This window comes from Nanorana parkeri, unplaced genomic scaffold, assembly GCF_000935625.1.
Source record: "Nanorana parkeri isolate BGI_ZX_2015 unplaced genomic scaffold, ASM93562v1 scaffold1324, whole genome shotgun sequence".
Taxonomy (NCBI): domain Eukaryota; kingdom Metazoa; phylum Chordata; class Amphibia; order Anura; family Dicroglossidae; genus Nanorana; species Nanorana parkeri.
Genome location: NW_017307592.1, coordinates 334,915 through 347,990, shown reverse-complemented (window position 1 = coordinate 347,990; position 13,076 = coordinate 334,915). Strand labels below are relative to the sequence as shown.

At 50.3% G+C, this 13,076-nt stretch overlaps 2 protein-coding genes across 2 annotated transcripts in view; one reads left to right on the top strand and one right to left on the bottom strand.

Moving 5' to 3' along the window:
* Nucleotides 1-2,421: 2,421 nt before the first annotated feature.
* Nucleotides 2,422-7,683, bottom strand: LOC108797695 (zona pellucida sperm-binding protein 3-like). The gene is made up of 8 exons (XM_018569339.1): nucleotides 7,504-7,683; nucleotides 6,067-6,185; nucleotides 5,447-5,550; nucleotides 4,645-4,822; nucleotides 4,332-4,452; nucleotides 4,166-4,257; nucleotides 3,513-3,634; nucleotides 2,422-2,663 (listed from the first exon to the last, which is right to left on the bottom strand). Exons 1-8 carry the CDS (start codon nucleotides 7,657-7,659, stop codon nucleotides 2,422-2,424), a joined length of 1,134 nt encoding a protein of 377 aa, XP_018424841.1. The 5' UTR covers nucleotides 7,660-7,683.
* A 1,951-nt stretch (nucleotides 7,684-9,634) lies between these two features.
* Nucleotides 9,635-13,076, top strand: part of MRPL9 (mitochondrial ribosomal protein L9) — a 4,820-nt gene continuing 1,378 nt past the window's right edge. Inside the window, exons 1-5 of the mRNA XM_018569347.1 lie at nucleotides 9,635-9,749; nucleotides 10,314-10,473; nucleotides 10,556-10,680; nucleotides 11,708-11,761; nucleotides 12,540-12,641. Of these exons, the coding sequence (XP_018424849.1) occupies nucleotides 9,687-9,749; nucleotides 10,314-10,473; nucleotides 10,556-10,680; nucleotides 11,708-11,761; nucleotides 12,540-12,641 (504 nt within the window). The 5' untranslated portion in view covers nucleotides 9,635-9,686. The remainder of the gene's footprint in view (nucleotides 9,750-10,313; nucleotides 10,474-10,555; nucleotides 10,681-11,707; nucleotides 11,762-12,539; nucleotides 12,642-13,076) is intronic.

Genomic DNA, 13,076 nt, shown 5'->3' with positions numbered 1-13,076 from the left:
TCTTCCTCTAGATAGGCAGAGCCAGCTGTCACTCACGCAGCTGGGCGGATCTCGACATCGATGTCGGGATCCGCTTCAGCTGCGGCGTCTCAGTATACCACAAGCTGTAGCTCGCGGTATACTGAGCTTAGGGTAACGGGAGGACGCTAGTTTGTGTCCTCCCGTCACCCTAAGGAGAACTATGGGGAAAAGCCCTGACCCCATAGCTCTCCTTTAACTCAGGAATGCCAAGGACAGCGGCGAGAGCTGGAGCCAGTAGCGGTCACAAGGGGGTGTGCGGGTGGTGCGGCCCACACCCGGGTGACACCAAAATGACTGACAGTCATAGACAGAGAGCCCGACAGTTGCAGGAGAGAGGAGGAGACCCGGCAGCATACCTTATCCCGCCGGGGGAACGTCCCCCTCCTCTCTGTCGACGTCCATCACCAAGATGGCCACTCACCCCCAATCTATTATTGTAGTTTTAGGATTGCTGGTTACAATGAAGGGGTATGAATGAAATGCCAGGTAGCAGCCGCAAACCAGAATAAAATGTGTGATGTAAGAGGGATAAAGGCACATGATGGGAGCACCCCCCCCCCCCGTGTACATCGCTCATACAGCCATGGGTAGAATATGGGGCACTGTATGGAGAACAAAGAAAATTAGGAGAGGATACAGCTGGCAGAAATGTCTCCAGGCAGCCAGGTTGGGCCCTTACATAGGGCCAACTTTAGGGGACCGGACAAGTCACCACATCTCTTAACTCATATCCAGCTTGCTTGCAAACGACTCTCGAATAGCCATCTCATTGGGTGCCATCTATCCAGAGCACGGGACCTTATTGCAGCTCAGCACATGCCAAAGAACTAGGGATGAACAGATCCACCCCACAATGACGATTCACAGGGAAGTGATTAATACCTTTAACCAAGACTAGATGAGACAGTTTGAGGTATCACATACCAGTTCATTAGCAGAGTATATGTGCCTTTCATATTCCCTTGGAGCACCTGAATGACCTCTGGCCACCCCTTTTGAGAACCAGTGGAAATATCTTTTAACTCACTGGGGCTTACGGGTCAGGAATTTGTTTTTTCTTCCTCTCTTTCAAGATTTAGTCTCCCTACCTTACGAGAACTGGAGTGGATCCTCAGCCGGGGGTCCAGTGTGGGCTGCTGTGACAGAGCTCCATCCATATGTGCATTGCTTGTATAGTTCCCTTGCGCACCCTGTAGGTGCCAGAATGTGGGAGGGAGTTGTAAGCAATGCACGCATGGATGGAGCTTCCTCGCGGCCATACCTCCATCCCACCCCACCTTAACCTGACATTCGGAGCCAGGCAGAATATTTTGAATGGCTGCTCGGTACAGGATGCTGAGTAACCTTTCACCTACCACAGTGGAAAGCACATGATGACCTACCAGTTGGGAACCACAGCTTTAGAGCACAGCCACTCTATAAACTAGTGGATGAACTCTGAACCACTTTTTACTCCACTTGGGGGATTTTCCATTATCCACTCATCTCTAGTCACTGAGACAAATACTATTCTGCTTGAACTTGTAGCTCCCTCCTGAGCTGCACAGCCAAAGTACGCTCAGTAGGTACACCATCATAGTCTGGCCTTTGGTACTTTGCATAAGGCCAGTCAGGAAGAGATCCCAGGCCTGCTCGTTGCACAAGCTAAGTCTCCATCAACACTGTCGACCACTTCAAAAGGCCTGATGTTTTAGTGGTAGAAACAGGACCCCATTTTGGAAACCCTGCAGCATAAGTTTCCACAAACCCTCAGCATACGACACAAGTGTTATATGAAAAGCTTGATGGACCACATTTGTGCCCATAGTGTACCTACATCCAGAGCACCCTCTTCCAATGTGCTTTTTTTTCCAAATATTTGCAATCTGTCCACTCTGGGGAGATCCACCCTCTGTCATGGTGACCATTGTCAGTATGTGTCCCTATGGGGGAGATCTATCCCCTCTGGCTTGGTGACCACTGCAAGTTGCAAGAAAATCCAAAATGTTATTAACCGGAAGCAAGGGGGAAATCTTTCAGTTGCTACCCAACACCTTGAAAAAGTGTAGAAACATGGCATTCAGAGAACCTGACGGGAAATGCTCTACCATCACTAACCCGATCACATGCATAGTAGGTTTCTCAAGGCTGCTGGGCTTGTTCTAGATTAGACACTGCATGCATAGCAGACACATGCCTGGATTCAGCACCTTAAATAAGTCCCAGCCAGCAGATCCTGAACAGAGTCAGAGGGCTAACAGAGCAAAAGCCAGTGTGGTAGCCATTGGCAAGTGTGGCACACATGCTCTACAGGACAACTCCTGTAGAGAGGATACCTGCAGACCTAGCATGTCGCATTTCTACCACAAGAACCAGCAACTAAGAACTATACTCAAGGAAACCTCTTATGCAAAAGAGTTTTTATTGCTGAATTGTGGTCACATTACATTTTCTTGATCTGAGTTTCCAGGTTAGCACAGCCCCCATCACTACAACCACCCACAGGCCTCCCACAGCTGCCACCATCCAGGGCTTCACTTCTTGCTCCGATTCAGCTGCATGCACTGCAAGAGCCTGTTCAACCTCAGGATTGAGAACACTCTTGGGGTCAATGATCCAAATGGGGCCCAGGAGCTGTACATTGGTCACCTCTGATTCCTCATCTGCAGAAAAAAAAAAAAAAGTGAGTCAAACTTTAGACCCATCATGAGGGCACTTGGAAGATGGAATCCTGGAAATGCCAATTACCAAGTCATCTCTGGATTAGTTATTGAGCCAGAACTGTTGCGATTTAAATTTGTCTCCCTACTTTGGCAAGAGTTTTAAACACTGACATGGAACAAACATGATAGCCAGCAAACAGCATTTACATGTTGTGACGGACCGCCTGGTACCCCGACTGGGTACCACCCGTCAGAAAACAGCTTCCTCTCTGCTGGAACCCGAATCCCAGTGTCCTCAGCCCAAACTTGCCTAATTATTGGACAGAACCAACATATTAGGACAGAACGCTTAACCACTCAAGCATTAGACAACACCAATGTTGAGGTGGAAACCAAGATCTGCTTTATTGAAGGAAGCACACAGAATTTATACCTGACAGGATCAGATTAGAGTTCAGTGTGTCCCCCTCCCCCAGACAGCTAGGTGCCGCATTGGAAGTCTTTTAAGCCCAGACACTCTGTGGGATGAATGTCCTTAATCAGAGAGGAGCTTAATCCCATCATTGCAAACAATGGTCACTCCAGACAGCCTGCTGCCCATAATGAACACAGTGATGTGTGTCTGTAATGTCGGGGGAGACATGCAGTATATCCACTCCACACATAAACCTGGTAGAATGGTTCTATGTAACCCCAAGAGGTCTGAGGGGGTCTCCATAGTTCTGGCCCATAGTCCATAGGAAGGAGGCTAGCCCTCAGGCTCCTCCAGCAGCCCCAGTGACGGTTCAGTCCGTCACACATGTCAGCAGTGGCAGTTTTCAGAATCTATGGGTCCACCATTAAACTTACCAGCTTGATGTCTCTTCCAGTGCCTTCTGGATTGTGCTGGTCCAACTCTCCTGGGTGAGCCAACACAGTTTCCAGTATCACAGCAGCTGCAGATGTTGGCAGCACCTTCTACAGGGGACCATCTGGAAAGAGCAATTGGTAGAGAACTCAGACATTACATTGACCATATACACAGCTAGTATTAGAGTCTCCATCTCCTACAGATAGCTTTGGAAAGTTTCCCTGTTGTGTCTCCAAGACAGGCAGTGAAAGTGACATGTCCACTAAAAAGGGACCTGAGCAGACAAGATGTTCCCTCCACACGTTGTGGGCAGAAGGCCAAGGGTCCATACAGGCCATTGGCTTCCATTTGCCAATCTCTGAACAATGTTAAGGCCTATTGCCTCACATAGGCAGTTAGTCCGCTAAAAGGAAACATCAGCTCAGTAGTGAGCTTCCATTGCCACCTCCATCTTGGCATCACTACAGGTTCCTGACCCCAGAACAAGGCTGTTCCAACTTTTGTGCAAGGTTATCTGTATCAGCATGTCCAGCAGGTAGCATTTTCAGAATATCAGGATGTTCCCTACACATGTTTTGCTTAGTAGATGGTGCATGCTGCACACACCAGGTTAACCCAAATACATTCTGTACAGAAGACATTTGTAACTTACGAGTTGCTGGTTTTGCTGAAGGAACAGGCCTTGTTAGTTGGGTCTGGGGCCTGGTTGAGTGGGACGGCCTTCAACTCACAGTAGATGTAGATCTGAGAAGGAATACATTTATTAAGCACAACTGCCACATTCGGCACCATCAGATTACACATGGAGTGCTACATACCGTGGGCTGGTTGGAGTCTGTAAACCTGAAGGCATCAATCTCAAAGCGCAGTCTGTTTGGCTCTGGTCTCTGTGATATGAAGGTGGAGGAGGAATCCTCTTGCTGCCCATCCGCCAGGCACCTGGGAGGGTTGCAAAAAGGGTTTCAAGAGTGAGACACCACTATACTTTGGGAATATTTTAAGTGTTCCCAACCCTCTTTTGGAAGCTTTTTTTTGCCAAGGTCTTTCTGACCTGCTGAAACCTGGAGGTGGAAAAAGCAGATGCAAGCATTGGACCTAGAAAAGGCCAAAAACAGAACACAATATATTTACCCATAGTTTTTAATGAATTCATATTGAGGGGTGGAATTGGGGTCCGGAGCTAGCAGTGCCACACAGCTGTCCACAAAGATCCTCATCGGCATGTGGTTCTCCACATTGACAGAGGCCTCAATTTTCAAGGAGCTACCAAGAGTGAAGATTGTAGATGCACTCTGACCACTCCAGTCCTCTGCAAGAGACAGACACCTCCATGTTAGGTTAGAAGTTAAAACAATCTTACCTACCAAGTTAGGTCTACAGGATGGTCAGGCTAGATTACTGGAGACAGTGGAAGGGACAGCAAGGGTCCTGGAAAACCCAGCCTAGAATTTTAATTGAGGATATGCTTACACTGTGCCAACAGATACAACAGCCTTTGTTCAGATGGCCTCAGTTGGCATTTGTCTGCCAACTGGCTGGTGTATCCAACCTACATCATGTGATTAAATGTTAAACTAGTTGAGTAGCCAAGTCTTAATGAAAGCCAGGTGTATGCAAAACTACTATAAATTAACAGGCAACCATAAATTAACAGGCAACCATTTAAGCCACCAGAATGTCACCTTCATGCATTTATCTCCCAGACAAATGTGCCGTTGTTGGGGTAGGAGCTTTTCCTGGTCAAGACTAGCTTGGCTAGAATGTGCTAATGGATGTCGACATAGTCCAAGATTGTACCCTGCACAAGGTCTACATGTAAGCTGCCCCTCCAGGAGGGATCAGGATGACTGATTGAGGGATCCATAAGACAATAGCTCATACTGGATTTACAGTTTAGTGTAAAGTCTAGAGAAGGAACCAATAGAAATACTACCATTCATCAGATAGAGTGCAAAGGACAGCCTCTCCTCCATGGTTACGGTGGTGCTGTAGGGAATCCATGTTGGTTTGATTGCATTGCTGCTGACATTGCCGTGCCTAAAACAGAAGTAGACATAAAAGAGAGTTTGACCAAAATACCAATGGACCTTAAGAAACACCCATGACTCAAGTTTGGAAAGCATGCTTGTGTAAGAGCAGCCCAGCACTACCTGCAGCTCAACATATTCCCATTGCTAAGAGAAGGTGGACCTGGAGCATTTACAATGACTGCAGAAGATGCCAGATTTGTTTGGTGGCCACCACCTGCTGGTGGCACATGGCAACTCTGCATTTCACCTATTCTGACAAGTAGAAATGTACTCCATTATACAGTGATGGAACAGTTGTAACAACCAGGCATCCCATTTAAAGTGAGCCCATTAGGATAGCAATATAAAAGCTGCAGGTTCCATCAGAGACCAAGCATTGGATACGCCATGACCCTTCATGTGTTGTACAAGTTCCTCTGTAGCTCACAATATTTTAGGCAGAGAGAGACTTGGGAACTACATTTTAGAAAATTATAACAAAATTAAAGCATGCGTTGTGAATTGGCCCGACTGGGAGACTTACCGGGGGTAGTAGCACTGAACACCAATGTTGGCACTGTTGGTTCGGGTGATTGGGACGTTCCTGGATGGAGATGGCTTGTAGGCAACGCTTGTAGTATAGAGGAGGAAGTCAGTGTTCATCTGCAAGAGACAGAATCCTCATTACACCAAGGCCCAAGAGGAATCTCCTCAACACTCCCAACAATTTACAGTAGGCGCTACCTAAACATAAAAGTGGTCTATGTAGCTGGTCCTTCATCCTAGTTCCCAGGTCCACCACCCTGCTGCCGCCATGGCACTCCTGCTTCAATTTACCCCATTAGCACAAACTGAGCGATACAATCGAACTGCAAGTGTCTTTGCTCTGGAGTTCTGATATTGCAGTGACAGGGTGAGCAGCCTGGACAGAGCAAGTTCAGACAAAACCATATTTGTTACCAGATAATTGTACAACTCATTCTGAATTGAAAAACCTCACTGCATTGTAGATAAAGTCTAGAGCTCAGCACTCATTACAATTTGATTGTACAAGCTTTAGGGCTACCAAACTGTGCATGTAGTAAAAGCCTTCCCGATTGGGTATAAAGTCAGAAGTGCAGTCTTTGTGCATTGTGCGCTCCTTAGCCTATAGGTATCCGGCAGGCCCTTCCACTACAAACTTACTGGCAAATCTAAAAATCAGACTAATGGCACATCCAGCTTTAGGCTCACTACAAGCTCATTGTACAATCACCTTTGGACCTACCTAGTATGTAGTAGAAGGGCCTGCCTGGATGGTTTAGGTAAGTGGTAATCAACCTGTATAACCTCAGGGCCCACACCAAACTGGAATGCACAGCATTGTTCCAGTGCAAGCAATCAAACTGGGCAGAAGGTGTTTTTGGGGGTGCCATTCAAATGAATGGCAACGCAAGGCATCTCCCGCACCAGAACAAACAGTAGGTGCGATTGCATTGTAGTTCGCAATTAAAAACAAGACATTCTAACACGCACATACACACTCCGAGAAACATTTTAGGGGCTCAGTGTGGGCTGCTGTGCTGTGACTGAGCTCCATCCATATGTGCATTGCTTGTACAGCTCCCTTCCCTTGAACTCCCTGTAGGTGCCAGAATGTGAGGTCACTCAAGGGAGCTGTAAGCAATGCATGCATGTAGCTCCGTCACAGCCATATCCCCAACGCAAGCTGACACTTAAACGCCAGGCAGCATATTTTGAATGGCTGCACGGCATGAGAACTGATAGTGCTGCGCTATGGGGGGTAGCATCTCAGTGCAGAGGAAGGCATGCCATGACCCGCTGAACATGGGGTCACAACCCACAGGTTTAGGTAGGTCCTCATTACATAGTTTTGGTAGTACTAAAGTCAAGTGTACAGAGATTGTATGATCAGGATGTAACATGTATGGTGACCCCCAAGACTACAGGGTAACCATCCATGTTGTATCAGCTGACTGACCTGAACCACATTCCCGCAGTCCTGCAGGTTGATCTGGAAGACCACGGTGTCCTTGTCCTCAGAGGATGGCGTGCACTGAGCGGTACCCAGGGTGAGGTCAGACGCCTTGACCAGCTTCCCGGTTCTAAACAGATCCTTCAGAATGGTCACCACCATCTTGTCCTCCAGACACACAACACTGACGGTCCTCAAGGAAGGACTGGGCATCTGCCTAGACAGCTCAGGAAGTCCTCGGGCAGAACCCCATCCAGGCTGGTAGGGACCCCGCCGTAGAGATTCTGGCTGCTGGCGGTACCAGGGATACTGGCATAGGACAAGATCACAGGCCATGAGCACCCCAACAAGACCACTGAGCCACCTCCAACCCATTGTGACCAGAAGAGCAACATGAACTCTATCCAGCCCTATGAGAATTTATATCTCCTGCAGCAATTACCCCACCTGGTGCAGATGAACCCTGACCGCCCCCTCCACTGACAGCAATCTGCCCCAGCTGTCCTAATTTCCTGCAACTCTCCTCAGCAGGCACTTAAAGGGGACAGCACCAAACTGCTGCATCCTCAAGGGCCCCATTCACACCTATGCGTTGCAGTGACATATGGGGAAATGTGCATTTTCCCTGCGTTACCACAGGCAGCATTTTGTGAGGCACAATTTATTTAGAATGGCACCCGAAATGCCAGTTACAGGCAGGGCGCCACAATGCGCACACCATGGGCATTGGTGCGCTGCATTACATAAAAGGGTCATGGCTGTTTTTGTTTTTGGCCATTGAGGTGCGTTAATGATTGAATGGGCTGCCTTAAGACAACGCACAGTAATGTGTGAGATACCGCATGTTAACGCTTATGATCCATGGGAGTTTGGCTGCCAGACTCCACTATGACAGACACTTCCTGTCTATGGTAGCGGTTGAGAGTGATACTCTAGACGGCGGGTGTACCATCTCTCATATTAATGCTTATGGTAACAAGCCGTGACAGACCGCAATGGTGCAATGTAACGCACTGCAGGCCCTGTATATGTGTTTTGCGATGTGTTGCTTGTTGTTGTTAAATGCACCCCCAACGTATGTATACAGGGTGCTGCAGTACACCTGCGCTACAGCGCGATGCACGAATGCAGTTGCCAATGGGCATTGCGCTACGGTGTGTTTGAAAAAATAGAGCAGGGCCTGCTTTTGTGTACGTTTACAGCCTATTTGAAATGAAGGGGCCACGGAATGCACCGTGCTGCGACGCATGAAAGCGCAGTGTGGTAAAATGTCTGTGTCTTGTAAATAGGCCGAAAAGCTGGATTTGGGCCTTTGCACATTAACATGCCCCGTCGCAATATGCACAAGATATTACACACTTAAACAGTAAGCGACACACCCGCCTTATACTGCACTGGCAGACTGGAATGTGTTGTGCATTGTGGTGCACTACGGGGGTAGACAATGTCAACATTTTAGCTGTTGTGCAACTACAAGTCCCATGGGGCATTGCAAGACCCTGGCAGCCACAGGCATGACTCCCAGGGACAAAGGCATGAAGGGATTTGTAGTTTCACTACATCGGGAGTGCCAAGGTTGCATACGTCTCAGCACTATTTTTGGCCAGTGCTGCGTTTATAAAGGCCTGGCCAAGGTCACATTCGCTGTTAGACATTCACAGTGCCACTGCCCACATTCGCTGCATATTTTACACAATGCAAATGCAAGGCCAGAGTGATAACCATGTAGACACCATGGTGGTTTCTTTATGACTAATTATTGAAGGTATTTTGGGGCGATGGGGAGGATAATCTGGTTGCTATTGGCAACACTCCACAGAGTGAGGGGAATATATCAAAAAAGGAGCAGGCCGAATCTGGAGCAGTTGCCCATGGCAACCAACCAGCTTGTAGCTTTATTTTTCAAAGCTTATATGAACAAACTGAAAAGAGAAGCTGATTGGTTACTATGGGCTTCAGATTTAGTCGGCTCCAGTTTTAATAAATTCCTCCACGCAGACCTTAGGTCAGGTGCTGGTGGTCTTCGAGAAAATGGCTGCCGGACTCTGCTGTCGCGGACACTTCCGGTCTACGATAGAGGCTCTAGAAATACATGTAGTAAGGTACTCTGTGTGCACGTGGGGTGAGTGCAGGGCTCTGATTGGTCGGAGTTCTACACGCGCTGTCCTTGGAGCGGAGAGGCCGGCGAGATGCTGAAAGTGACGAGCCGCCTGCTGAGCCTGAGAGCCCCTATATGTGTCACCCCGAGCCGGGTGAGGGCCGGACAGACATGTCCCCTCTGCACACACACCCCAGGCATATAGTCTGTAACCCCCCCCAGCTATACACCATGTACACAGTCAGCCCCCCTTACATATACTTTGACCCCCCGCCCTTGACATATACGTATCTAGTGCACACTGCTTCCCCGACATACATGTCATGTACACACACACCCCTACTCAAGACATACACCCCCCAACATCATACCCTGTACTGTACACTGCCCACTCCGACACATACCTCCCCAAAAAGACGTATGCTGTTTACATCCCCCACTGACTAACCCCCTTATACCAGCTTGATGATGAGGCAAGGCTCCTGATGGTTTTTAGGGAGACGGCAAGAACTGTTCTGTTAGCCGCCTTTTCATACCGACCCTTCCCCTGTCCTCCCAGCGAGAGGTAATGGTACCCCTCTATTGGCACTATGCACCCCGCTCTGACCTTTCTTTAGCTCCGCCCCATGTATTGTGTGTATGATCGCCCTCACTGGCTGCTCAGACTGTATGATGGTCATCTTCTGGTAGGTGAGAGCTCCAACGTTGTATCTTACAGGGCACAGTGATTGTAGAACGCTGGTACAATGTCCCCCTGGCTAAGGAAGGGGAGGAGCCTTACCTGCACCCACGACGGCACCGGATTTACCGCGTGGTGGAGGACACCAAGCACAGCAAGAAGGGGAAGATGGCGCTCATCCTGACTCAGTCTATACACAGTAAGTGCCCCCAAAGCAGCACCAGGGTTGCGGGGTTACTGTTCATGTACCGCCTAGCTGACTCTCCTCTCCATCCCCGCAGAGCTGGGCAGTCGTGGTGACACGGTGCTGGTGGAGAAAGCGTTTGGCCGGAATAAGCTTCTGCCTCAGGGTCTTGCCGTTTACCCGTCTCCGGAGAACAAGCAGATGTTTAAAGAGGAGAAAGAGGTAGTGATCAGGGAGTCACTGCACCCCATCTTGGCCGCATGGGGATCACTGCGCCGCTTCCTGGGAGAGTTGAGTCACATTCTAAGGGAGTAGAATGCTTGAAAACATGAGGTCAAGGAGAGAGAGCGCGGGTCGCTGCGCAGCTTCCTGAGGGAGAGAGCGCGGGTCTCAGCGTGGCTTTGTGAGGGAGAGAGCGGGTCTCAGGGTGGCTTTGTGAGGGAGAGAGCGGGTCTCAGCGTGGCTTCGTGAGGGAGAGAGCGGGTCTCAGGGTGGCTTTGTGAGGGAGAGAGCGGGTCTCAGCGTGGCTTCGTGAGGGAGAGAGCGGGTCTCAGCGTGGCTTCGTGAGGGAGAGAGCGGGTCTCAGCGTGGCTTCGTGAGGGAGAGAGCGGGTCTCAGGGTGGCTTTGTGAGGGAGAGAGAGCGGGTCGCTGCGCGGCTTCCTGAGGGAGAGAGAGCGGGTCGCTGCACGGCTTCCTGAGGGAGAGAGAGCGGGTCGCTGCACGGCTTCCTGAGGGAGAGAGCGCGGGTCGCTGCAAGGCTTCCTGAGGGAGAGAGCGCGGGTCGCTGCGCAGCTTCCTGAGGGAGAGAGATCGGGTCGCTGCGCAGCTTCCTGAGGGCGAGAGAGAGCGGGTCGCTGCGCGGCTTCCTGAGGGAGCGGGTGACTGCTCAGCTTCCTGAGAGAGAGAGCGGGTGACTGCGCAGCTTCCTGAGAGAGAGAGCGGATCACTGCGCAGCTTCTCATGGGAGAGAGAGCTGGTCGCTGCGCAGCTTCCCAGGAGAGAGAGAGCGGGGTTGCCCTGCACCGCATCTTGTGAGAGAGCAGGGTGACGCTGCACCGCGTCTTGTGAGAGCGGGGGTGGCGCTGCACTGCGTCTTGTGAGAGCGGGGGTGGCGCTGCACTGCGTCTTGTGAGAGCGGGGGTGGCGCTGCACTGCGTCTTGTGAGTACGGGGGCCGCCACTCCACATCCTGTGAGGGAAGGGTCACGGCGCCATTCTGTCTCACCACTTGTATCCTTCTTTTCCTTAGAAACAAGAGACGGCGGCGCCTGCTGACCGCCAGCAGACTTGGACCGGGGAGATGGTGAGTGATCACAATTCATCTGTGTTTAGAGGGGAGTGAAAGTTAGAGATTCTAAGGGAACGGGGCTTCCGGGTACGAGGGATCATGTGACCTGTATGTAAAAGTAACCAAGAGGGTGACACCACTTTCAAACACAATGGTGTCACCTCCCGGTCTACTGATTGGACAATGAAGGAGCAACGAGAGCTAAGACGAGATTTAAAACTAAAAAGAGGACCTGTCACCAAGCTTTCTATTGTAACACCAATCGTCCAATAAGATGATATGAGCATTACCAGTAACAGCTCCTCTTACAGTATGTCCACTCTTACATTGGTGGTCAGTGGGGAGCCCCAGTATGTCCACTCTTACATTGGTGGTCAGTGGGTGAGCCCCAGTATGTCCACTCTTACATTGGTGGTCAGTGGGGAGCCCCAGTATGTCCACTCTTACATTGGTGGTCAGTGGGGAGCCCCAGTAACATCCCCTCTCACATTGGTGGTCAGTGGGGAGCCCCAGTAATATCCCCTCTTACACTGGTGGTCAATGGGGGGCCCCAGTAACAGCCCCTCTTACATTAGTGGGGAGCCCCAGTAACATCCCCTCTTACACTGGTGGTCAATGGGGGGCCCCAGTAACAGCCCCTCTTACATTAGCGGGGAGCCCCAGTAACATCCCCTCTTACACTGGTGGTCAGTGGGGAACACCCCCGCTCCCCTTTCTGTCATCCTGGAAACAATGTAACAATGGATTCCTCGCTGGTGTGAACCCTCCGGGGGGATCTCTTCTTTCTCCGCAGACTGTACAGTTCCTGAGAAATTCCCGCCTGGAGGTCAGGATGAGACCGGAGTCAGGATGGACGCTGAGCAGAGAGATGGTGGCTCGTCATTTCTTCAGAAACGTAAGTTGCTGACGTCCTTGTCCCTTTTACACTGGATCTGTGGCAGCGTCGGAATATGGGATCGGCCTCCAATCCGCCCGGCCCAACCTGTAAATGGCGGAGTTATTTTACATCTTGATGGGACAGCAATGGGTGACACCTGACTGTTGTCAGAACTGCCGTGTTGTCCTGTATGATTGACATGGAGTAGGCAATGATGCACCCCTAAGGCCTCCCCCCAGACTCCATGTTACTACCCACTATAGGTTAGATGCTTTTATATCTGACCTCCGTCCCTCCCTTCCGTCTTATACCTGACCTCCGTCCCTCCCTTCCGTCTTATACCTGACCTCCGTCCCTCCCTTCCGCCTTATACCTGACCTCCGTCCCTCCCTTCCGCCTTATACCTGACCTCCGTCCCTCCCTTCCGCCTTATCCCTCACCTCCGCCCCCCCC

Bases quoted from the DNA above. Each gene is read 5' to 3' on its own strand.
- LOC108797695 (XM_018569339.1), bottom strand. From the start codon at position 7,659: ATGGTGGTGACCATTCTGAAGGATCTGTTTAGAACCGGGAAGCTGGTC. The intron at 3,635-4,165 runs GTAAGTTACAAA...TGCTCTTTCCAG, and splicing joins TTCAGCAAAACCAGCAACTC to ATGGTCCCCTGTAGAAGGTG. The intron at 2,664-3,512 runs GTAAGTTTAATG...TTTTTTCTGCAG, and splicing joins CTGGAAGAGACATCAAGCTG to ATGAGGAATCAGAGGTGACC.